Source organism: Mus musculus, chromosome 3 (genome assembly GCF_000001635.26).
Source record: "Mus musculus strain C57BL/6J chromosome 3, GRCm38.p6 C57BL/6J".
Classification (NCBI taxonomy): domain Eukaryota; kingdom Metazoa; phylum Chordata; class Mammalia; order Rodentia; family Muridae; genus Mus; species Mus musculus.
This window is the reverse complement of record NC_000069.6, coordinates 63,695,970-63,722,607: the sequence shown is the minus strand read 5'-3', so window position 1 is coordinate 63,722,607 and position 26,638 is coordinate 63,695,970. Positions and strand designations below refer to the sequence as shown.

The window sequence follows — 26,638 nt, the reverse complement described above, 5'->3', positions numbered from 1 at the left end:
AACGTATGCAGTACCGCACTGCTTCCCTGGGGTAGTCATTCCAACTCGAGTCAGCTTCTTTCTCATGTGGCATGAGACAGCTCTGCTCTATACTATTGTCCTGCTATCCTATTACATGTGCCCAATTTCACGCTTAAATCATTCGAGTTGGGACAATAGTCCTCCTACCAATAGACGCACTCAAAGAAATACCAAGGAACTCACAGGTTAATTGGCTCATTCTTCTTTTGTTTATCAGATGAGAAAACTGAGCCAAAAGAAGGGTAGTGGCTTTAGTGGCAGTACTGTTTCTCCTAGCTTAGGGATACTAGTGTCAACCCCATGACCAATGTCCAATATAGCTAGCTTTCTAATCCCATAGGGTTTGAACAGTTAGTGATCAGTATTACTAGGTCTGCATAGGCAGCACACACACATAAAGTAGGCAAAAATGAGTCAGCAACCCTGTAAGCCCCAGCCCCTACCCCTTACCGATTTTTGGATTTTTTTTTTTTTTATCACCAACCAGCTCTCAAGTTTTTATTTACCATCTCTCCCATGAATCACACTTGTGATATCTGTCTATGGCTTTAGCAGGTATTTCTTGCAGCTTCTTTGGGTCTTGCTTATGGACCCTTATTGTATTCACAGGTTTCTCTCCGTTTAGCCAGTGCCCTTGGTGGGTAGGGTCTGCAGGTTTCCACACAGTGAATTTTAGGGACAACTGAAAAAGCATCCTAACCCTTTCAGCAGGGGCATTTCTGCCTCCAGCCCCATACAAGGGCTAACACAAAAGGAGACTCACTCACCATCTCTACCTGAGAAATTCACCCATGTGAGAAGCCTTCAAAGGCTGAAATTCCATTCTCTGATGCTTGGCACCAGGGCAATGGTTTCAATGCACAGATAAGCTTCACAGTGATTTCCCTAAGTGAATGAAAGGGATATGACTGGGTTTTATTTATAATACTTAAAAACCCCAAACAGCAGTATTCGCTGCGAGGCTTTTCTGGACTTGGCAGATGTGGCTCTTACCTACTTTCTGGCTGTTTTCCAAAATTAAAACTCCTCTTCACTGGATGATTTATCTCGATGCAGGATGTTGTGATTTTAGGCGAGGGGTAAATAGGAACTGAGGGTTGGCACAACTGGCTGTTCTGAGAGCTAGGCTTCAGCTTTGGGATGCCATAGGCAGCTGCTGTGTCCTGGCATCCCTGACAATGTTCCCCTTCTGGCATCCTACACAGCAATATTGGAGATATCCAAGGTGGGAAGCGGGAAGAAATGAAGCAGGGAAAGAGAAGAGAGGGTCCCCTGTCACCGGCCAGAGCTAAGCAGAACAAAACGTCTTAAAGCCCTTAACGTTATGCTTCTATTTATGCAGAACCTGGATGTAAAGGAAAGTGGAAAGAAGTCCCATGGGCGATCCCTGATGGCCAACTTTGGGAAACACAAGGTATAAACTAAGAGTGTTAAATGTGCCTAATGCAGTTAATTTGAAGATCCTGTCAGTAACAGGGCAACATTGTATTGTGATGATCTTGGAATGGCTGATGATGACTTCAGGACATCAGAAAGAGAAAAGTTTGAAATTTGAACAACTTTAAAATTTAGTACCGCTATTAATCAAAAGTATCAGAATTCAAGTTGCATTTTGGAGTCTTTGAAATAAACATGTCCAACATAAAACTCATGTTCTGAATTTTTGAATCATTTCAATAAATAAGACAGGCAGTTCACATTTCTAGGGAAAACAAAAAACAAAATCAAAAGGGTCAAAGCACCCATTACAAAAGAAGATAACACATGGCGGGGAAGAAACTCACTCACCTTTGGAGGCATCTGGGAAGTGCAAGTCCCAGTTATTCCTTGATTCCATGGACACCATGATTGGCAGCATAAAAAGATCACAGAGCCCAAGCCTTATGATCAGGAGCAACATGTACGTACTCTACTGGGGGACAGAAACCACTCCAGCATACAGTGTGACAGTTTCTCCCTAGCAGCTTCACTCTTAAGTTTAGGACAAAGATGGAAGCAACAGTTGAACACGGGCATTTGTAATGGACCAAGTGGTAAACAGTCCAAATTCTCATCAACTATAGATCAATGAAAATGTATATGCACATCTGGAGTGCTGAACAGCCATGAGAAGGACACAGATATATCTATCTGCAATGATATAATCTTTCAAACATGATTTGAACTAGAAAAGTAAGACCCCTAGTGCGTGCACTCTGAGGATCTTTGTATGAAATTCAAAACCATGTAAAAATGCTATAGGGTAGAAGTTAGGGTGTGATTGAGGACAGTGAGTACCTTTGAGGGAAGTAAGGACTAAGTGGGAAGAGCAGAAGGATGCTGGGGTGCAGGTAAGATTCAACTTCCTTATTTGAGTGCTTCCACAATGTGGAAGTCATCATTTTGTACACTTGTACACTTAAAACTGTGTACCTTTGTAAATATCCGTGATACCTCAGTAGAGGTGAAAATGTTATACAAGAAATCAGTCATTGGGTCAGTGAGATGGCTCAGCAGGTAATGAGTTTCAGGGTATTCAGCTCAGATGTCCAAAGCATACTATCCAGAAGGGTAACCTTTTAGGAGCTACATGTTTGGCCCCAAGGCTTCCCACAATGACTGGGTTCAATGACAGTGTTTGCTTTGTTGGGTTTTTAGCTACCTAAATAATGAGCAGTCTCCAATATGGAGATGAAACGACATCCCCCTAAAACACCTGTCCAGAAGACAGGAGATTAATTCAGGAGACTTTAGCTCATGGCCTATGAGTAGCCATTTTTATTTTATGATTAGAACTGAAAATGGGTCCCAAACTCAGAAAGGAGCAATCTGATTTAGATGATGATTTGAGTGAGTGCTGTCCTTCTGTTCTTCTTAGTACAAATCTGTTTTCAGAACCAAACTTGCCTTTTATCACTTACACAACAGTAAGCTTCCATACAAAAGGATATTTTCCCTGATAATTGCTTAAATAAATACTTTAATTTTGGTTCTCTCTTGTGGACACCTTCAAAGTACACAACTAAAATTTTCCTAAGTTCTCAGTTTTATGTGGCTCAGAAATTGGCTTCTGGGCATGAAATTCTAAATTTTGCATAATTAAAGGATGTCTATAGATATATTTTTTTAATTTAATGGCTGAATAAGTAGCTGGTCACTCCTTCTGTATACATTGCCCCCCCCATCCCACTTGTGTGTGTGTGTGTGTGTGTGTGTGTGTGTGTGTGTGTATGAGCATTCATGTTTTAAAATCCAATTCAATCTCTGTATATTGTGAATGTGCCTAATGTGATGAGTTAGTAAGTTTACTGTGATTTTTTTCCAGCAGAAAGCTACGAAATCACGTTCTAAATCCTATAGTACTGATGATGAGGATGATAGCCTTCAGAATCCTGGCAAGGAGGGAGGCCAGCTGTACAGGTAAGAAAGCATCTTCATGCTTATTGCTCAGACTCCCACACCCTCCCCGTTCCATTATCCTGGTTGTTTTAGTTGTGTATGTTTAGTATGTGTGTGCCTAGAGAATGAGGTGTACACGGTAAGGTGTGGGAGGGAAATGTGAAGATCAAGATAGCGATACTATACAGAGCAAACATGGCACCAGCGGGGTCCTGAATAAGTGCTAGCTGCAGTAGGTGTCAGGGGAAAGGTGTCGTGAGAGAGGAAGAAGCCCATGCAGATGTACAGAAGACTGGCAGAGGGACTGACAGGATAACATATGTGCACGTACTTAGAGCCAGAATGGAGGTATTTACTCCTCCATTCACAATCATTAGTACTGAACAAGGTAAGCTTTCCATCTCTTAAAGACTCAAAAGCATTAAAGGAATTGTATATTAGCATGGTGGGTTCCAACTCTAGTAATGAACTGGTCAAATATACTAGTTACTGCTTCATTAGTTTTGACCATTTTACATCAATATACACTGCATCTTGGAGATATCTACCCATCATTGACTTCTCTCAGCCCTATCCAGCTCCTGCTCATTCACTTCTTCCCAACCTGGCCTCCTCCTGCTTTCAGGTCTTCTTTTTTAGACCCACTGAGATGACTTACGATTTTTGACATGAGGATGAGTAGAGGGTCATTTGCTGAATCTTGAGAGACTTTTCAGTTGCTCCACCACTGAACAAAGGGGGTTCTCCCTTCTTCCCAGAACCATTTAACTGCCAGTTTCTCCTCAGGGGGTGGTAGGACCTCCTGATCCCCTCCCTTGCCTATGACAACAGAATGCTGACGGCCTAGTGCAGGTCTTGAGCTGTTATCCATAACTGCTGTGTGCTTATAATTGCAATGGCCACCTCATAGGCAGAAGACAATGTCTCATAACACTCCTCCTAATTCTTTGTTCTGATTATCCTAATCCTGATTCTTATATTCTTCCTTCTCTGCCTTCCATGGTGTTCCCTGAGCCTTGGAGGAAGTGCTATAGGTGTTTCATTTAGAGAAGAACCCTCAACAGCCATTAATTCCTTGGTCTTAACAGTTGTAAGTTTTTCTATTAACCGTTAACCATTACATAAGGAATCGTCTCTCCTCAAGGCTGAGAGCAGCAGTACTCTATGCTTAGAAACATGAATAGTTAGATGGCAATTTGGCTACTTGTCCTGTTAGCAAAACAATAGGAGTAGTGTTCTTGTAAGGTCTGCGATTTCCTCGGCTATCCAGTTTCCATTACATTTATAGTGCCAACACATAGTCCCTTTCATGAAATAGTCCTCAAACCTACTTAGGAAGCAACTGGCACTCTTAGTTACCCACACTTGGTAATGCCATACACAAGTAACTGCACCAGTGAGCATATCTTGCCTAGTACAGGGTCCTTAGTTGGTATTGACATTTTTCCCACAGTGGCCTATAGAGCATCTACTTGCACTCTGGAAGCTATTCAGCAAGAAGGAAGTTTCTACTCAGTCTCTTGATTTCTCCATGTCCTACAACCAGGTGTCTTCAGTAAGAGTGGCTGGAGAAACTCCTTGCCAGCTATTCATGTGACAGAGAATAACAATCAAAATATTCAGAGAACTAAAGCAAAGCCAAACACACGATCTGAAGATAGAGGGGGAGACTAGGTGTGTAAAGGATCCTGTTCCCCTTATTAAGCTATTGTCAATAGTGTTCATGATGACGGTTTTCAGAACCTAGTTGTGATCTATAGTGTGATCAGGACTTCCTGACAGTCACAAAGGAACATAAACCACACTGTGGGTGTGTCAATAGGTGTGGATGGACAGACAAACAAACAGACAGACAAACATGCATGAGAAAACGCACACACACACACACACACACACACACACACACACACACACACCTATGTCTCTTTACTGAACAGAGAACTTAAAGTCACAGAGACCTTATAGAAATTCAGCATCAGTGTTCAGGTAGGGTTTTCTTTAAGCTCTAATGGGATGTATATGCATCATATACTGGCTAGTAAGGACAGATAAGAAAATTACAGAAAATTTGAATATTAGTTACAGTAAAAGATATAGCAGAGATAGGAACACCTTTCAGAAGACCTTTACTTACAATTTTTAAATCAAAGTGTCTGGCACATAGCTGAGGGAACAGTGTTTGAAAAGCCACATTATTCTTCATGCATTCAACGAGATGCCTTTACAGGTGTTATCAGAGATCAGGTAACACGCTGCTCTTGAGTCAGTTAGAGACTTACCCATAATACCTGTGAGAGCCTGAGAGTCTCAGATGGCCACCTTGGGACTTGGTTAATCCAGTTCACTCTTGGGGTGAAGAGTAGAAAGGAATAACAATGTAGAATGTCTCCATGCCCCCATGTCTTGGGGGTTCTGCTTATAAATTTTAAGCATGATCTCACACATACTCATAATCATCAGCCTTTCACAGGTCCACCAATGGCTATAGGGTCTCCCAATTCTGTAATAAAGAATATACAGACATTCATTCAACTGCTTTTATCCATGCTTTACATCCATGCCTCTAATAAAATGAACTGTGTAAGAAACATTTTGTCCATAGTTCTTTGCTTTGATATCTCATGTCACCACTAAGGTAAGGATTTCTTTCTGATTTGATCAACTTTTATCATCAATATCTAGTTCTCAAACATTTTCATCATCCCAAGAATACAATCTTTTATCCAACAACAGTCACTCTCCTCTCCTTTTTCTAGTATACTTCCTGTCTCTGGGTAGACATTATACTTGTCAATATTTGACCTTTTACCAATATTTGGCTTCTTTCTTTCAGTTTTGTGTTTTCAAGCTTCACTCCCATTGTAGCACATATATGTGTACTCTGTTTGATTTTATTGCTGGACTACCTGCCATATGACTATTCTACATATTATTCAGTAGTTGGAAAACTTTTTGATAGCTTTCACTCTGTTGGTTGTTTCACTCTGTCAGACCTGGGTTCCAGACCTGCTTTCATTAAGTCCCAGGGAGGGTCACTTACTCTACCTTTTAAAAGGGAAAGTGATGCAGCCAGAGGCTCACAACCCTTCCATCTCTAGTCTCACTAACGTGAGTGTGTGCTCTGCAGGCTGGGCCGCCGAAGGAGAACCATGAAACTCTGCAGAGAGCTCTCGGACTTGGTGGTGTACACAAACTCCGTGGCAGCCCAGGATATTGTTGATGATGGTAAGGCCTGAGAATCGCTCACCCTGGTCCACACGCTTGACTTTCCTACGTCATTGCTAGCTCAGGTTTTCACTGATCAGGTCATTCCTGATCTGTGGGGCTGTCTGGGACTGTGTGGAATCTCATTTGTCAGGAAAGTGATAGCTCACATGGTTCAGAGCTCACATGTCTCACATGTGGGGCTGTGTTGATTATTGGTAGGTGCCTGATTGCTTGGAGGTTGCAGAAATTTCCTACAGAGTAGAAGATTTTATTATTGTGAAAAGTCAAAGGCATCAGAGCTAGGTCTTATTCCTGGACTCAAACTGTGGAGGCCTGACCTACCTTCCTAGCCAGGTCACAGATGGTTCAGCCTGTTCAAATGTGAATGATCAGAAGAAAGAGTAAATTAATTCGCTACAACAATACCCTGGAGAGACCATATTTTCTCGTTAAACATTTTGCCTTTGAATAAAGAGGTCTATTTATTTTACTGACTGAAATTTTAACCAAAAGAATAGATATAGTTCATTGTCACTGTTTCTCATAGATTTTTCCTTTGTTCTTTTTTTAAAAAAGAATATTTATTATATGTGTTTTGCCTACACATATGTATGGGTACCACATGCATGCTTGGTGCCTGCTGAGTCCAGAAGTGGGTATTAAATCCTTTGGAAGTGAAGTTACAGTTGATTGATTATTAGCCACCATGTGGGTGCTGGGAACCAAGCCCAGGCCTTTGGCAAGCTCTCTTGACTCAGTCATCTCTCCAGCCCAGTCTCACTGTTTCCAACCACATCAACTACATCAAGCTGAGAGGCTCCAGCCTCAGCCATGCTCATCTTTGAGTCTCCTAGTTGTTCTTTCCTCATCTTCAGTTTCATCCCTTTACCAAATGTTGATTGAGGTACCACAGTCCTGCAGCACTTAGGTCAATGTTAATTTTAGTGGAAGTGGAATGGAAATCAGAATGTCCACTCTTTCAGTGGTGTCAGCACAAAGATGGCAGGCAGCATGGGACAAGGCCTTCCTCCTCACAGACCTCGGACTCTTCACTCAGTTCTTTTTACGGACTCTTCACTCAGTTCTTTTTACCAGCAACAGTCCATAAGTACATTTTCTTCTATTTATTGAAAGATGACTTTTCTTCCACCTGGGTTTGGATTCCTTCTTAAAGTGATGGTAGTTATACAAAATTTAAACGAACACCATCTGTAAGAATAAGAGAAACCTCCAGATTCTCAACTATCAAACAGTGCTTTCTAATAATGACTGCCTGTGGCTCTCAGATTAATACAGGGATTGTCTGAATGGAGTTGAAGGTATAGCTGATTAGCAGAATGACAATGTTGACTAATAAGTACCTTTGGAAATCACAAGCCTAGTAACTTTGGGAACATAATATTGAGTACTGTTTACCTCTTAAATTTACCTGGTTTGTTTTTTACTTTTTAAAAAAGACACAAAATGAGCAGTACTTAATGAGTACCTTGCTTATCTTTATGTAAAACAACTCAGTCTCATCAAAATACTAATTAATGTGAGCTTAATAAGGAAGCGCATCTTAATGATAGCATAGTACGTCTGTTTATGTGGAAAATCAGAAAAAAATAACTCAGATATTGATTACAGTGGTGCTCCATATGAACTGGGTTTGTCGGTAAGTATATTTTCTCCAACTATGCAAAGCATTCTCCATCAGAACTTGGGCATGCAACAAGTTTTAGTTTTGTGGAGATGTGTAAACTCTGTTTATGTATTCTGTCAGTAATATATATTAATACTTATTTTCAAGGAAAGGGTCCATACTGGACAAATCACTAGGTTAAGACCTATAGTCTTCCTATCATTTCCTTCTGAGCCCTGACCAATCCAAGTTCCAGTTGTGGAGTGCCACCAACTCAGTGGCTGGCTTTTAACACCTAGGGAGTGTAGCCCCAAGGACAATAGGTACCTGACAAACCATATTGCCAGCAAGCATAGCAGACTTATGGTCTGAGCACAGCAACCTACATTCTATTCCTTGTTTCCATGGATTCAGACACTCACTCCCCTTGTTTGAATGAGAACAAGCTCTGTGCAAGCCTGCTCTTTATTCTGGATGGCCTTTTGCAATAGGTCCAGTGGACATGGGAATAGGCATTTGGAGCCCAGGATATGAGGTTTATAAAAGTGTGTAGGATTGTAGCAGCAGTGGCATTGTAGAGATGGTTCAAGAGATGGATAGGGACAAAATGGGGAATGTTAGATATTTGAAGTTTTACTCTGCATGGCTTTTCTTCCACCTGGGTTTGGATTCCTTCTTAAAACAATGGCTGTTATATAAAATTTAAATGAACACCATCTGTGAGAATCAGAGAAGCCTTCAGACTCTCAATTAGCAAGCTATTGTTGCTAATGATGACTGCCTGTGGCTCTCAGATTAATACAGGGATTGGCTAACTGGGTTGAACGTATAGCTGTAGCCATAATCTCATCTGTAGATTCTGGATTGGCAATATTTTGTAGTCCAAGCAGAGACCCAAGCGCAGGCCCCATGCATTTTTACTCTTCTCTGTTTTAGTATGTTATAAGCCTGCATGTATGAACAGTCTTCTTTGTTCCTGAAACACTATTTTAAAAGAAATCTATTTATTTAACAGTAACTAGAGACTGGGAATAGGGACTTGTGTGTGTGTTAAGAAAATGCTCTACCAGTGAATTATGTCCATGCATCTTTTCTTATGTTGATTTTAGGACAGTATTTAGGTTGTCTGACATGGCTTGAACCCCCTTGCTAGTGCAAGAAATCCTTGAAGTTGGCCTCCCAAGTTGCTGGCATCATAGGCCTATTCCACAGGGACTCTCTCTCTCTCTCTCTCTCTCTCTCTCTCTCTCTCTCTCTCTCTCTCTCCCTCTCTTTTGTTTTCTTTTTTTTTAATTAGGTATTTTCTTCATTTACATTTCAAATGCTATCCCAAAAGTCCCCCCTCCCCTCTCCCCTCACCTCCCCTCCCACTCCCACTTCTTGGCCCTGGTGTTCCCCTGTACTGAGGCATATAAAGTTTGCATTACGCCCCTCTTCCAAGTAGGTTTTAATTGGTTCCATGAGTAATCAAATGACCTTCAAAATCCAAGTTTTTTTTTTTGTTTTGTTTTTGTTTTTATCAAAATGCCCTTTTTCTTTCATTTTCTTAGACCCCTAATGTTGTCATCTGGTACATGTATTTCTTACGTGCTTTTTATATTTTTTCATTTTCATGCATATGTGTTGCTGTTTGTATGTGTACAGCATACACATAGTGCTGGGCACACATAGGGAGTTCCAAGGCCCAAGGATGGAGCGGCCTGAGGTTTATGTTGGTAGCATCTTCCTTTGCTTTTCTACTTCATTCGCTGAGGTGGGGTCTCTCGGTCAAACCGAGGGCCCACCAGTAAGGATGGTTTTGCTGGCTAGATTACTGTGGGGATCCTCTGTCTCCACGTTCTCGAGCTGGAGTTATAGACAGGCCACCACACCCACTCAGCATTATATTTATATAGGTTCTGGGTATCTGCCCTCAGGTCCGCAGAGTTGCATGGCAGGTGTGCACTCAGTCACTGGAAGAGCTCCCAGCCCTGCATGTGAGTTTTTAATGAGCATCTTTAATATTTGTCAGGAGTAAGTTGTATATGCAGGTTGCTTTATTCACTGCCACCTGTTTCTCTGCCAGAGATGTTGTTTATCTCATGCATAAATGACTTTTCATCCTGCCTCTTCCTGCTGACCAGACATGAATCAATGAAAGAATTGAATTCTGGGAGAATTTGGGACCTCACAATGGGCCACCTTAGCAAATGAAGTTCGTATATGGCCTTGCATTGGTTAACAGAGTCCTGAGAATGGAATCTCGGGGTCTTTCTTGGTCAGGAGTTGGTTATACTCTGCTTTCTTAAATAGAAAATTTTGTTTAAAATTTTGTTCATACCAATTTAGCTTTGGTCTAAAAGTTTCTGTCTTTAGCCAGCTGCAGCATAACGTGATAGGCCAAGATGCTCTACCCTCTTGCTCCAACAAGTAGCCGAGTCTCGGTCAGTTACAGTGGCTCTTGTCCCAACGAGGGTTCAGACAGCATACGTCAGCCACCAGCCAGGTTGCCTCTGAGTTCTGTTTTTCTTGTCACTTTCTTCTTTTCTTTTCTTTTTTTTTTCTTTTCTTTTCTTTTCTTTTCTTTTCTTTTCTATTCTATTCTTTTCTTCTTTTCTTTTTTTTTTTTTTTGGGGGGGGGTGTTGTGGTTTTTTGTTTGTTTGTTTTTTGAGGCAGGGTTTCTCTGTGTCCCTGGCTGTCCTGGAACTCACTCTGTAGACCAGGCTGGCCTCAAACTCAGAAATCCGCCTGCCTCTGCCTCCCAAGTGCTGGGATTAAAGGCATGCGCCACCACGCCCGGCATTCTTGTCACTTTCTTTCTGTGGCTCTACATATAACTTGCCACGTAGTAGGTGAGTCACTCTGAACCCATTCTGGTTCTGGGGTGGTTTAATTTGTGAATGGTCTTGGTGGATGTAATGTCTAAAGTCTTGAACTTAACACATTGGACTCACTTCTTTGGGCCAAGGGTGGCTCTGGCATTATCCAGCCTGTCGTGAGAGGGTTGGCTTTGATGCATTTACCACGTTCCCTATTTCTTTGTCTGTCAGGAACCACAGGGAATGTGTTGTCCTTCAGCGAAACAAGAGCCCATCAAGTGGTTCAGCAGAAGTCAGAGCAGTTCATGATCTACAACCAAAAACAGCTCACAAGGATTTACCCCTCTGCCTACCGCATCGATTCCAGTAACTTCAACCCACTGCCCTACTGGAATGCAGGCTGCCAGCTCGGTGTGTATGACCCGAGAGGAGTGGTGCTCTGCCTTCTCTCTCCACCTGGCCAATTGTCAGTTGTTTCTAATCCTCTCAAACGTTCAATTTTCACAGTGGCTCTGAACTACCAGTCTGAAGGGCGAATGATGCAGATCAATCGAGCAAAATTCAAGGCGAATGGCAACTGTGGCTATATTCTCAAGCCCCAGCAAATGTGCAAAGGTAAGTATTGGTTTCTAATTGCATCTGTCATAAACAACAGATTATACTCCACTATGTACATGTCTAAATTTATTATTATCATCATCATTATTAATGTAGGCATGTATGTTTATATGTATGTAAGTAGAAGTCAGAGGACAAATTTATGGAGTCTTTTTTTCTCCTTCTACCATTATGGGTCCCAGGGATGGGCTTAGGTAATCAGACTCATGGCAAGAACATTATCCACTGAGTTAGAAAATAAAGTTTAGGCTTAGATTTTTCTAAGCCTATTTTATTTAGGGTTCTTAAATGCTTCAACCTCCCGTCTACTGCACCGATCAGAGGTAGAAGAGAAAGAAAGTTACTAGGAAAGGGGGGTTGTGGACCTGTTTAGAAGTAGTTCTTTGGGGTGATTCCACTATTCATTATCAGGATACCAGCCGTCCAGCACAATAGCAAACACCAAGCACAAATCAGTAGCAGTGGCTTGATCTCGCAGAAGGCGCAAGGCTTTGCCAAACTGGCAAGAGTCAGTGGAAGTGGCAAGAATCAGCCAGAACAAGAAGTTCTTTGGTGCGTTTCTCTCTATGAAGTGAAGACCAGCCAAGACCAGTGAAGCATTGCATGGCTCGTGAATCCCAGCAATGCCCAACTATGCACGCACATCCTCTCATTGTTTAGAGGGTTCCATTTATACTCTTTGCAAATATCACGGGCCCTCTCAAGCATCAGCTCCAGAAAAACATCACATGACACCTCACACACCTGTTTCAGCAAAACATCTTCTCACATGTCTACCTCAGCAAAAGACCACATGCCTTCTCATGAGACTGCCAGAAAAACATCACATGACACAACTGAGTCTCCAAAGAAACCAGAAATTTCCACTTCAATAAAGTTTCTCTTCTTCACTTAATTTCAGGTTTTCTTTCTTTATGTTCCTTCTATTATTTTCTAGATCCGAGATAGCTTAGCCAATTATTGGAATCTGATACAACTGTCCTCCTTGATACCACAGGCATTCAAATAAATTATTTATCTGAGTCACAATTGCACCTTAGACATTTACTTTAAAGTAGCCCATTCCCTGGCTTTTGGAAAGAGAGAATAATGGAACCACACTCTGGAAGTACCTGCTGCTGCTGCTTCTGCAGAAAGTGTTATTGATGGTTACATGGGAATTTCTTTGTTCTATCAAGCCCTGTGATAACTGATATGCTTGGTCCTCTGTTTGACAAACCTAAGCTGAGTGTGGGTACTTGTATGGTTATGTATATGCCTGTGTATAATTGTATATGTGTTCCTATGCTACTGACCTCTGTTTTCCTTGGCCTAGGTACTTTCAACCCTTTCTCTGGTGACCCACTTCCTGCCAACCCCAAAAAACAGCTCATACTGAAAGTGATCAGTGGACAGCAACTCCCCAAACCTCCTGACTCTATGTTTGGAGACCGAGGCGAGGTAAGCTACGCCCGACTGCCCAACTAGTTAAGTATGAGATTCTTCGTGTTTAAGCAATCGTCTCAGTGTCTTTAGTAGTATGTGTGCCTCTGTGTGTTGTGTGTATAGATGTTTGGGGGTGGGAGAGTTTATTAGTGAGCACTGACCTCCACTAATCAGACTGGAGCTGGTTTTCTGTCAGTCACACAGAGTTCTTGTCTCTATATATTACTATAGGCTTGAGGGCGTGATCCTAGTGCACAGTTCAAGAGTACTATCGTCAGAATGTAAAGAACAAAGGCTAAGGTCATTAGTGACAAAAACATGGCCAAAAGCATACTTCCGAATCCCACATGTCCAGCAGTCTTCCTCACTGCTGCCTACTCTTTTGCTTCATGCTTTGTGGTCACATGTCATGCCACTCTCACCAGTTCTGTCCCCTTGTTGAAGGGTAGAGTAGCTTTTGTTTCCCCCATGGTCAGCAGTGTCTCAATGTGCTACTCTCAGGGCTGACCCATCGCTTCACCTTCTCTACACTCTCACCTACTCTACATTCACATCTGGATCTCATGGTTGGAACCACACAGCTTTGCATGTCCAAACCACTGTGAATACTTCATCTGACCTGTATGTAGTGCTGTGCTGTGTAGTACTAAAATACACACACTTCACCTTTCTGGCCTCATCACATTCTTCATATTGGCTCTCTCCAATCTCTCTGCACATATTAACAGATAGCACAGTGCCCTACTTCTCAGACAGGAAAGCATCGGACAGGGTCATTGCCTCCATGTCTGCTGTACCTCCTTCTACGGGCTCATCACTGTTTTTCTTTCCTGCTTTGACCTTCTGCCCAGTGTTCAACAGCAGGAACTGTTAATTGGTATAGCCAGAAAGTTTATGCTTACTTCTTTATGTCTGAAGAAAGGAACATACATTTCCTATGTCTGTAAAGCTTTTCATTTTAAGAAGTCTTTAGCCCCTATAAAGTTCCAAGAGTAATGAATGTTTCTCCTCAATTCACTAACTCAATCAGTAAATTTTTTAACACGTACTATGCTATGCCCCCATATATACATATCTTATAAGTATGTTGGGGGTTATATGTTTTCTTTCCTTTGCAGTCATTTGTGACTATTGCACTTTGTTGATTAAGAACAAAGGCATTCTCCTATAAAACTATAGCAAAATGCAATATTGTCTAATATAACAGCTATAATCCAATTTTTTCATAGTATCCTTAAATTGTCTTATTTTTTTCTTTTTCAACTGAATCACATGCAACTTTTTTTGCTATTTTTCTTTAGCCTTCTGTGATACAAAATAATTCTCCAAAATCAAATTGATTTTATGGCATTGGCATGATGTAGCCCTCCTCCTCATGGTAGACGTTTAAGTTGCTTCCAGTGTTTGACCATTGTGATTGCAACTTCTCTGAGGTTTTGAGCATGGGTGGCCCTCTCACTTTAGTTGGGTATGCTCCCTGAACTGAAATTGTAGGTTCTTTGAGTGAGAGTTTCGGTAGCATTAGCAAAGGGAATTTAATGTTTTAATGCCATCCTTCACTCATATATCTAAATCACCTGTTTCTATATATATATATAATTTTTTTTAAGCATGCAGTAAAAGTCAAGTGTTGCTGAAATGTGAACATTTGGCTAGTTTACTCTCAGAGTAATTAACACGTGAGCGCAGGTAACACTGGCAATAGCACTTCCTCTATTTTTTTTTTTAATACAGATCATTGACCCTTTCGTTGAAGTTGAAATTATTGGGCTGCCAGTAGACTGTTGCAAGGACCAAACTCGTGTGGTGGATGACAACGGTAAGGTGGCAGTCAGTGTGCACCCCTTGAGGGTGTGCGCTGCGGCTGCAGTGTGCAGTGACAGGGACAAGTGTAGTGTTTAGCACAGCAAGACGGCTGAGTTGTAACTGCCATCCGAATGTATGATAAACACATTGATAAAAAGTCAGTCGCTTTCTAAGTTTTTGGTTCCTTTCTGAGAAAGGAAAGTAAGTACTAACACACATAGGCACTCAGGAGGAGTCAACCACTTTGCTCTATAAAAAGCTTTAGGCTCATGAAATAATGGCAGACTGAACATCAGAGTCTTCTGGTGAACAAAGGAGGTTGTCTTTTCTGATTACTTTGTAATGAGCTCTCAGTAACGTCTGCAACTAAGAGAGAAAGGTTATGCAGAAAAATATGCTAGACTGGGTAAACGTAATGCCTTCTTGCTACCTCTGAAATACTGGCCCCTCACCATATTTAAGAAATGAATGTGCCAGGGCATTCTGGCCCAATCTTTAGCTATTTTTATGCTCAAATAAGCAACAACAACAACAATCAAATATGGACAAGAACAAAAGCTACTGAACTTAACAACTGATGAACTGGGATTGATACATTGTCTATTTTGATGATGTTATGTGATCAAGACTCCTGGGACTCTTTCTAAGTCTTTCTATTGAAAGGTGTGCATGACATCTTAAAGACCTTGGCTCAGAACTCACCTAGGGAAATTCTTCCTAGTGTGTTACTTATTATGTGAGGTGTGTGTTCTCATAAATAAGTCTCCTTAAAGCTTTTGCTTGTGAAGTCCATGTGTTTAATTAATTCCTCCTGGCTTTTGTTCCCATCATTGTTTGTCTTTTTGAGCATGTAAATAGCTAAAGATTGGGCCTGAATGTGCTGACACATTCATTTCTTAAATATGGTGAGGGGCCAGTATTTCAACAGTGGCAAAAAGGGCATCACCTTTCCCCAAGTCTAGCATATTTTTCTGGATAATCTTATAGACTTATATTTGTGTGTCATATATGTGACAGGTATTATCCCAAACATATTTTCTTTATTTAGAATAATGAATATTCTAAAAATAATTGGAAGTCATGGTTATCAGAACATTAGAGAAATCAGTGGCTCATAGGGAGACCTTGAAGAAATGTTAGTTGTTCAAAAGTGCTGTGAACCTATGAAGAAATAACATCCTTTAAAAAAAGAGAGAGAGAGAGAGAGAAAGTTATCATGTATACAGAGTTCTGCTGCATGTATGCCTGCACACCACAAGAGGGCATCAGATCCCATTACAGATGGTTGTGAGCCACTATATGGTTACTGGGAATTGAACTCCGGACCTCTGGAAGAACAGCCAGTACTTTTAACTTCTGAACCATCTCTCCAGCCCTAGGATATAACATTCTTCAAGAAGTTCTTCTACTGTTGGATTTTCTCAGGACTTAAGGAATTATTCCTTACTTTCTTAGTTGCAGAAGTCACTGAGAGCTCATTACAAAGTCACAGAAAAGAGAGTTTCCTTTGTTCACTGGGAGACTCTCTGATGTTCAGTCTGCCATTATTTCATGACCTTGAGGCTTTTTATAGAGGAAAGTGGTTGACTCCTCCTGAGTGTGTATGTTTGATAGAACTTATTTTCCTCTTTCAGAAAAGAACCTTTCAGAGTGGTAAACTTTTTAGTAGTTTTTGTACTTATTTTGCTGGAGAAAATTTTACTAAGAAGTAAATACCTTTTGTCCTGTAGTATTTAACCTTTGCGCATTTTCCCTTATGTTCGTAGTACTTGAGGGTAGTCATTATGAAGGAAATAGATTTATAAAAAGAGCCCATGGTTTTGGAGGCTGGAGGTCTAACCAACATGGCACTGCCTTTGGTGAGGGTGCCTTGACTGAATCCGATCATGGCCAGTGATATCCTGTTAAGACTATGTGTAAGCGATCACATGCAACCCAGAAACCTGAGGAACTTGGAGGTAGACAGACTTGCTTTGTAACAGCTCTAGTGAGAACTCAGCAGCATTCAGTAAGGAGTCATCAACGTTTCCTTGGCGTAGGACCACAATGGCAAGACAGCCTTACTCTTGGCTCTACACCATAACAGAGTCACAATGGGTGTGAAGATTGCCACTTATAATTACTAGGGGACAAACCACAATCAAACTATAGCAGTCTTTGAATGAAGGAATGTGCCTTCTCTTTCATTTTTCAATACCTGTGGAAATAAAGTTCTTGCTTCATGAAAGCCACTTACACTGTAGCGCACAGTCTAAGTTGGGACTCTTGTTCACTCTATAATGTCAGACACACTTCTTTGAGCAACAATTCTCCAAACTATATAGTGAGTTACAAATACTTTTGGACTTTCAAAAGTATAAGCATGTGTTGTTTGTACAAATTTGAAAAACTCTAGTTTGAAACTTGATAAAGTATGAATGTTTTTCTTACTTAGACAAAGCAAGCTAGGTGTGGTGGCTCCTGTCTAATCCCAGCGCATGGGAGGTAGAGCTAGGAGGATCATGAGTTCAAAGCAAACTTGAACTACTGAATGAAACCCTGTCCCCAAAAAAATCAAACCAAAGGAAACCCACAAGCCCTTGACATGCTGCTCTTAAAGTGTCTCTGTAGGAATTAAAGAGGACTGTATGTACACCAGAGGATAGAAAGCTATAAGGCACCTTATGAATAGGAGGAGACCCTTTGGTAGCTGAGAGAGACAATCCTATCAGGAGGCAACTTTCTGTAACATTTCTACTAAAATACTGTTAGAATACAACTATAATTTTTAAGCTTATTGAAGCATTTTAATGACTATTAAGAAGCTTCCTGATACAATGGGGCTTTGGGGATTAATAGAATTGATGTGATAATTTTCAGGCAATTTTTCTACCAATTATTTTCTAACAGTGGGGTAAACTCAGAGGCTTTATTTCAGCGGGGCATCCTGGAGAGGTTCAGGCATTTTCATGAGTTTAATAAACATTGCAGGCAATTTTCACTGTCTGCTCTACAGACATTGCTGCTAAATCATTTCCGGCTAAGCCCTTTGCTCTTTCTGATTTTTCTTTTTCCCACTTCTCTTAGGATTTAACCCTGTGTGGGAAGAAACCCTAACTTTTACAGTTCACATGCCAGAAATAGCTTTGGTTCGGTTCCTTGTGTGGGATCATGATCCTATTGGAAGAGACTTTGTCGGACAAAGGACTGTGACCTTCAGTAGCCTCGTGCCCGGTAAGTATAAGCTAGCTTTCTCTCTCTAGATTGGCTGTTCTGTCTCTTTATTTTCTACTGTGGGGGAGGAGTATCTAGGTTCTAACATATCCTAGGTTAAGCTTTTCTTTGTGGAAGATTTAATACATGACCCAGGGCAAACAGGACATTCATCAAATTCATTATATGACATATGACATGTGATGTAATATGGTATATAAAATGTGAAGGATGATAGTTAAGACAGATAATACTCTTGCCCTTTCTGCAAAGAAAGCCAAATAGAAATTCAATTGAAGGAGCCATTTCTTTTCACTTTTTCAGGCTACCGGCATGTCTACCTGGAAGGACTCACAGAAGCATCTATTTTCGTTCACATAACCATCAATGAGATCTTTGGAAAGGTGAGAAAGATCAGATCATAGGCATACAACAACAATATGGACCTCAAGGAAGTTACTGATTCCATAAAAGGAATGTACATTTGACAAAGTATTTTTTTTTCTGTCAGGAGCTCAGTGAGTTCAGGCGCCCTTCCAGCCATGTCTACCCGTACCTCTGTCAACTCAGGGGTGTGTTTGTTCCTTCCTCCTAGGGGTGCTCTCTACGTTTAATAGAATTCAGAAGCCTGTCACACTTTCAGACGATCATTTAGATGGCAAGAATGAAGGCCATTAAATTTTGAGTTTTATTGTAATTCTAAAAAAGGTGCACTTTCTGCAGAAGGAAATGTGGAATCTCAGAGGTTTATTGAATGGCCTATGTTAATCTAGCTATAATCCTAGCTGTGTCTAGGCAAGAAGCATTCATATGGAACAACTGGAAATTGAAAACGATGAATAAAGTATCAATAGACTTGAAAGTACCTACAGAAGAAATTGAGAGAGGAACAGAAAAGGGCTATAGAAGGGGGGTTAAGATGAAAGGAAGAAGATAAGGGAGGTGGGGAGAGAGAGGGAGAGGAAAACAGAAAAGTGAAATCACAGGGAGGGGAGACAGAGGATCACAAACAGGTGTCTAGTTCTGCTAGCTCTTTCTCCTTTCACTGTAGAGGGAGATGGTGCTTTGCACACCAGCAGGTGGTCCTCTGGTCATGCAAGTGTTATGGAGTTTCAGGACTAGGTGTGGCTTGGAGGGATTGTAGAATGGAACAGTGCCCAGATTGCCCCACGCTGCTTGTTACTGTGTGGTCTGTGCTGCCTTCAGCTTCTCCAGAGTATTGGCCTTCTCTCTGAATTCGCTCTCCATGTGTAACTGTGAGGTAAAAATAGTACCTGCCTCATAAATAAGCTTGTTATTCTCTGAAAGTTGCCTGCCTTGGAGTAAAGGGCATAGCATTGGCTAATGTCAGTATCTTTGTGACCACCACCTGGGACTTGAGCTGGGAGTGTAGGTGTAGCCCAGTCAACAGAAGGGAACAAATGGTTTGTATTTCTGAATATGCTGAAGGTAAAGCCTTTCAAACTTGAGTTCCAATTTACACAGCTTGTCGGGCTCTTTCTGTTAACCTAAATAGAGACATATATAAATGATTTGAAGATAATGCCTGGATTCTAGAAAGTCCAGTATAACCATATAATATCTTTAACTTTCATCAAGGTGGCGGAAAACCAGGATTTCTTTAAAACTTAGCCAAGAAATAAAATACAAATATTCTATATAATTTTTGTTTCATTCCTAAATAAATGACCTATTTTGAGTCATTTATTATGTTCAACGTATGTATGAGTTAGGATGCTCATACCATAAAGTGACAGCATTGAGTTGAACAAGGGATGAACAGAAAAGAAAATTATTAGAAATGGAAGGAAGGGTTTATACAGGTATGCACATTTTTCTTTTATGTTTATTGGTACCGCCTATTTGAATGAGCCCAAACTGTGTTCTCTTGTGTTTTTGTTTTCTCCCCTGCAGTGGAGTCCTTTAATCCTCAACCCCAGTTATACCATATTGCACTTTCTAGGAGCTACAAAGGTAGTTTCTCAGCATGGCCCTGCACTCTCAATAGTGTGTTCTTTTAAAATGACTGTGATGGCATGCCTCCTCACATCTTTCCATCCACTGCTTACCATGAAACACACATTTGCTGCTTCAAGGCTGCTAAAGTCCTATGCGTTTGTTACCATGGAAACTTTTCCACCATCTTATCATCTCTGAGTAGGAACGTTCTGGAAAGGTTGGCCATGAAATTGAAAGACTGCATTCCTCCCATAATAAAGCTGATGAGATGTGTGCATGTATGGACCCACTGTGCGTTGCTTTCTTATTTTGAACATCCTTCAATCAATGGCGATAAAATTTCACTGCATAGTCATTCTTCATGGAGCTGTCATTTCAAACACAAGTTTTTCTTATGATAGCATGTGCTTAACTTGTGGTCGGTCCTTTTGTGTCCTCAGAACAGACAGCTCCAAGGCCTGAAGGGGCTGTTCAATAAGAATCCCAGGCACGCTTCTTCAGAAAACAACTCGCATTATGTTCGGAAGCGATCGATTGGAGATAGGATTCTGCGACGTACAGCTAGTGCTCCAGCCAAAGGCAGGAAAAAGAGCAAAGTGGGCTTCCAAGAAATGGTTGAGATAAAAGATTCTGTCTCTGAGGCTTCAAGAGATCAAGATGGTGTCCTGAGGAGGACCACCCGGAGTCTGCAAGTACGCCCTGTCTCTATGCCTGTTGACAAGAGCCTTCTGGGGGCTTTGTCGCTGCCCATATCTGAAGCAGCAAAAGACACGGATGGAAAAGAAAACTGTCTGGGTAAGGTGCTTTCAGATTCTCTAAGCTGCAGTTTGGTCCCTGTTTCCATTATGACAGTGCTGCCTGCCATTGTGCAAGTAAAGTGTCTGAAAAAAAATAATGTTAATTCTATGCAGGAAGATTTTAATCTTTGGGTAAGAGAATGAAAAATAGCCTTGCCATTTCCATGCGTGGGGAATGAGAACACTAGGTAGAATGGCCTAGAGCATGCCAATCTGAGAGGGAGAAGGAAACGACAAAATATAAATAGTGTTGGTTGTTATTTCTCCATACTGTGGGGAGAGGAGAGGCAGGATGTTAGAACAAGAACAAGGAGTTTACAGAGGTATCGTACTGAGTTTGTCCCAGGGTTGAATGGGCTTTTCTGGCATTGAATACAGGTGCATTACTTTTCCCTATTAAGAACTCTTGTGGTTGGAAGTGTTAATATTGAACAGACGCTGTTAAAGCCAGTCGTCATCTGTCCTACTTGAATTTTTTTTCTTCCTTAGGATGTGGTTTAGGCACCGTGATCCCACTTCCCTGCTCTGGATGGTGGCAGAGGAGGAGGTTATGGTTTGCTTGTAGGCTCTACAAGTATAGGACTTAGGAGCCATCTTTTTTCCTTAACTTGGACTATGAAGGACTCATTTGAGCAAGTTGCTGATGAGCATTGACCACTTTACAAAGTGACCAAGAGCTCTTTAATTTGTTTCACTGACTCCTTTTCCTATTCCAAAACTATTTGTCTATTGACTAGCTCTGGAGTTATCTCAAACAAGAAGAGTATAATATCTTGTTTTTGCATTTTAGCAAAATTAGACTTTATCTGAACAACATTACTTCAGCTACTTGTTTTTCCACAAATGCTGTTTTGCTTGTATTGGTTCTTATTGTAAGGTGTTCTAGTGAGAAAAGAAAAGGTAGTTCTTGAATACGTTTTTAGAAGGGGAGAAACCAAGCTTGAAAATTTCCTAGTTTGCATGGCCCTGGAGTCTATCTACACTGGGAAAATGTTCAAAGTTTTGTAGAGCATAGTGTCAGAGAAGAGAGGATATATGTGGCTTTAAATTTATTTTAAAAAGCTGCTTCAGCAAAGTAAAGTTATGTTCAGTAGAGATCTATACTAAGTAGTCTTCTAACTGCAGAAGATGCTAAGCCAAGACATGAACTGGGAAGCAAAAGAAAGAAAATGGTTCTTTCCTACATTTAAAAAGATATAAGGACTAATCACATGCATTAAATTTGCAGCAAATATGGAATGATACGTAATCATTGCACTGATCACAGATACATTACAGAAAAAGCAATTGAGAAGAAATCAGAATACAAAGTTCTTAATAGTCTGTCTTTACAAAAGTAGCTGCCTCTGAAAATGATGTCATGGAATATTTAATGGTTTACAATTTGGGAAACTTAATTTTTTTTAGCTGATGAATAAAATTTTAGTGAAGAAGTATTTTTGTGAAAAATTCTTTATCCACACACTATAACTTTGAAAGAGTTAAAGGACAAATAATCAGATAAAAATAATTAAATGCTGAGCATCGTCTCAGCACACATCAAAAGGGATGCAGTATTCTAGACTGCTGTGAATTGTATGTTTTACAGTTTTCCTTATTTAACATCTTACTACCACCTTGGAGGGGGAGGGGGGAAGAATGCAACATATATTTTTGTACTGAAGTAAAAAAATATTATCAAGAGAATATTAAATATCAGCAGTGACTTGGAATTGATGACGGACTACCTTTTCACTTTAAGCCGATAGATATGAATAGTTTTGTGTACATATTGTACCTTCCAATTGTGTTAGAAATTAACTGGTTAGGTAAACAGTTTTCCAAAATGTCTTGTTAAAATTCTATCCTCTGTGGTTTGCCTGTTGCTAATACATGTGTAACTTTGAAAGCTGCTAGTGTCTTGTTTACAGGTACCACAGTGCACTGTTTAACAGAGCTGTCTTGTTCTGTTTTTGTTGCCATGCTTCTGTGTAGTACAGATCTGAATAGGAAGCAGCGCAAGGTAATCCTCACCTTGAAAGCATAGTAACTCATTGACATTATCTGGACAATGAATATTACATCCTCAGCTGATGTAATAGACATTCAAAAGAAAGCTCAGCCAAGTTCCTGTAAATATATTTCACCATTTATCCATCACACAGACACTGTGTTGCAAACTTCTGCTTATCCATAATTATATTCTGTCACAATGTAATTCAGATTTACATTCTCCATTTGTCTGTGTCAAGACAAACATGACTGTCCCAGGGCCTACATAAAGTGATACCCTTGACCTAAAATGCTGTTTGGTTTATTTAGCAGGAGACAAGGATGACAGAAGAAAGGGAGCCGCAACTAGAAAAGACCCACATTTTTCAAATTTCAACAAAAAGTTATCCTCCTCCTCCAGTGCGCTCCTCCACAAAGATGCCAACCAAGGGCCAACTGCCAGTGTATCAAACCCAGAACAGTGTGGAGGACGAGGTGCAAAGAGTGAGAGGATCAAACCAAATATGACAAATGATTGCCAGGAAAACCACAATCCCCCGAAATTCCTTTCTCCAAGGAAGCATTTGGCTCTGGATCCTGCAACGAAGGGACTGCAAGAGAGACTGCATGGAATGAAAACCAATGAGAAGGAGCATGCCGAGGGCTTCTTGGGAGAGAAAAGCATGCTGTCCGGAAGCGTTCTTTCTCAAAGTTCTCTGGAGGTAGAGAACCTGGAAGGCAGCAGAGCCAAGGGCAGAGCTGCAACCTCCTTTTCTCTCTCGGACGTCTCCGCGCTCTGTTCTGACATCCCTGATTTACATTCAACTGCCATTCTACAGGACACTGAAATTTCCAATCTCATTGATGACGTGACTTTAACAAATGAGAATCAGTCGGGAAGTTCCATCTCGGCACTGATTGGCCAGTTTGAAGAAAGCAACCACCCGGCTAACGTTACTGTGGTTTCTCATCTCAGCACCAGTGGGGCATCAGGAAGTGCTCCTTTCCAAACACCCTTCAAGCATGGTCTTTCCCAGGGGAACCAGAAGGCCTCCTTCTTGTGCTCATCTCCTGAGCTGAATAAGCTCTCTAGTGTTGAGACCACCAAACTGGCAAATAACGCAGTTCCTTGTGGAGTGATTGGTTCTCCCATCTCTACACCAAAGCCAGGTGATGACCCTTCAGATAAGGCCAAGACAAGAGTCATTGAAGGCAACCTGCCTGGGTTCCCTGATGCTTCTCCTGGTCAATTTCCCAAAAGCCCCACCCATGGAGAGGACCATAGTCAAGTGATGAACAGCCCTGCTCTCTCCACGGAGTTGGCCATAGAAGATATAATTGCAGACCCTGCTCTCTCTATAAATTCTGCAGAAAGCAGTCTTGTGGAAATTGATGGAGAATCTGAAAACCTATCTCTAACAACCTGTGACTACAGGGAAGAAGCTCCAAGTCAACTTGTTTCTCCACTAAAACTGCAGCAGAGCCAGGAGATGGTGGAACACATTCAGAGGGGCTTGAGGAATGGCTACTGTAAAGAGACTCTCCTCCCTTCTGAAATATTCAACAATATTCCAGGTGTCAAAAATCACAGTATTTCTCATCTAACCTATCAGGGTGCTGGCTTTGTGTATAACCATTTCTCAAGTTCAGATGCAAAAACGAACCAAATCTGTGAGCCCCAGCAGCCTAGGGCTCCAGATATGCATGCCCCTACACCTACACCATCAACACATGCTCCTTTGGCTGCTTTGAAACTGCCAAGCCCATGCAAATCCAAAAGTCTGGGGGACTTAACATCAGAGGACATTGCCTGCAATTTTGAAAGCAAATATCAATGTATTAGTAGGAGCTTTGTGACAAACGGCATTAGGGACAAGAGCGTGACTATGAAGACAAAGTCATTAGAGCCTTTAGACGCCCTGACTGAACAGCTCCGGAAGCTGGTGTCCTTTGACCAAGAAGACAGCTGTCAAGTGCTCTACTCAAAGCAGGATGTCAATCAGTGTCCCAGGGCATTAGTCAGAAAGTTGTCGTCTAGAAGTCAGAGCAGAGTGCGCAACATTGCTAGCCGTGCCAAGGAGAAGCAGGAAGCTGGCAAGCAAAAAGCTATGGCCCAGAGCACCAGAGGAGGAGTGGTCCTTAGAAGTAAACCGCCCGCTCCTGCTCTGGCCGTGAACCGTCACTCCACGGGCTCATACATTGCAAGCTACCTGAGGAACATGAAAGCTGGTGGCCTAGAGGGTCGAGGCATCCCAGAGGGAGCGTGCACGGCCCTTCGCTATGGCTACATGGACCAGTTTTGTTCAGATAATTCAGTTCTGCAGACTGAGCCAAGCAGCGAAGATAAACCCGAAATTTATTTTCTTTTGAGGCTTTGAATTATATAAAGTTGCATTTTCATTGTTTACATGATACTCTAGAAGATGTTAGATTTTTTTCCATTGTCAGGAAATATGATACTGGGCTTTGAAATGATTTCCAAATGTATTTTTAAACTTGTATTTTGGTCTCCCTTTGCCTCATGCATTTGTATATAGATTCTGTGGCCTTTCCCAGGAATCCATGATCTTTCCCCCAAGGTGTTGTAAACTATGTTAGTATGAAATGTGTGCATGCCCTTATGTGAAACTTCTCAGCAGCTTGGGTCATAGAGTGCATATGTTGCACACAAAAAAATGTGTTTCCCCATGTCCTCCGATCACAGTCCCAGAGGCTGTCACCGTTACTCACTAAGTGTTGAGCTCATTAAGATTAAACTTTGAAAACCATAAAGGGATGGATTCTTTATGTGAAGTTACATTTTCCTTCTGAATTGAGAGACTCAGATTCAGTTTTATAATCCATTTAAAAGAGATGTTTTAAGTGGTTACATTGCCCTTTATGATTTCCACATGCCACCCAAAGTAGGAATTCCATGAAGATGGATAGCAGCTCACCAACCCCAAGTCCCTTTTAGAATGGACTATGAGGAAGAAAGCGAACTTCTGTATATAAGGGCAAATTAGTTTGTTTTGCATGAAATTTTGTTACATATTTTTGCTAATGGCCTTGTATGTAACAAGAATCCAGTTGCCAAGCTATCTGTCATTCTTTTGGATGATGTAATATTATAGATTGAAAATAATGGCTTTCCGAATGAGAGACGTTCAGCTGGGGATGGTGGTTCCCGACTTTAATCCCAGTAGAAGCAGATGAGTTTGAGGCCAGCCTGATCTACATAGTAAGCTCCAGGCCAATCAAAGCTATGTACTCAGTCCCTGTCTTAAAACAGCAACAACGAAAAGATAGTGAGAGACTTACATTAAACTTAAAACCCAAAGTAGGACAAACAGACACTTCCCCAAAGCAATCAAGAAAAAAAGTATTTTCTCATAATCCAAGTGAATAGATAATTAAAAGAAGCCTTTTCCCTTTAGGGAACCAAGTAACTCTATTTTAGTACCGACATATATTATTTTCATTGTGGATCCATTTTTTATTGCATGTTCAGATGTCATTTGCTTTTTGTACCATGAATTACAATGATGTTCTTCCTGGACCTCATAAAAATATAATTAAAGCAGATTTTTGAACACTTGATGATTTTGTTTATAAAACAAAAACAAAGCCACAGCTGGAGTGTGTGTGATAACTGTTGAATGGGGGACCAGGATATGTCCTCCTTTCTATGTGTTTGTAGCAAAAGTGGGGTCTTTTATTGTCAGGGATGGTTTTATGCAGCAGTTTATGTGTCTGAAATTTTTCATTATGTTGAATAATATACTCATTTTTTGTTTTAAATATATATTAAAGTATTGTATATACTTTATATATATGTACATATACATGCACATACATATTT

At 40.9% G+C, this 26,638-nt stretch overlaps 1 protein-coding gene across 25 annotated transcripts in view; it reads left to right on the top strand.

Moving 5' to 3' along the window:
* Positions 1–26,409, top strand: part of Plch1 (phospholipase C, eta 1) — a 203,305-nt gene extending 176,896 nt beyond the window's left edge. For 9 of the 25 annotated variants that reach the window (XM_006501533.4, XM_017319595.2, XM_006501530.4 and 6 more), the window contains 12 exons: positions 1,364–1,435; positions 3,326–3,420; positions 6,527–6,624; positions 11,261–11,440; positions 11,537–11,644; positions 12,963–13,087; positions 14,807–14,891; positions 17,945–18,091; positions 18,395–18,474; positions 19,985–20,044; positions 20,470–20,824; positions 23,128–26,409. In XM_006501533.4, coding sequence (XP_006501596.1) covers positions 1,364–1,435; positions 3,326–3,420; positions 6,527–6,624; positions 11,261–11,440; positions 11,537–11,644; positions 12,963–13,087; positions 14,807–14,891; positions 17,945–18,091; positions 18,395–18,474; positions 19,985–20,044; positions 20,470–20,824; positions 23,128–25,175 — 3,453 coding nt within the window. In that variant the 3' untranslated portion in view covers positions 25,176–26,409. Of the gene's footprint in view, positions 1–1,363; positions 1,436–3,325; positions 3,421–6,526; positions 6,625–11,260; positions 11,441–11,536; positions 11,645–12,962; positions 13,088–14,806; positions 14,892–17,944; positions 18,092–18,394; positions 18,475–19,984; positions 20,045–20,469; positions 20,825–22,800; positions 22,829–23,127 lie in introns of all 25 variants that reach the window. The other 16 variants (XM_030252633.1, XM_017319600.2, XM_017319596.2 and 13 more) reach the window with 16 other exon arrangements.
* Positions 26,410–26,638: the final 229 nt, after the last annotated feature.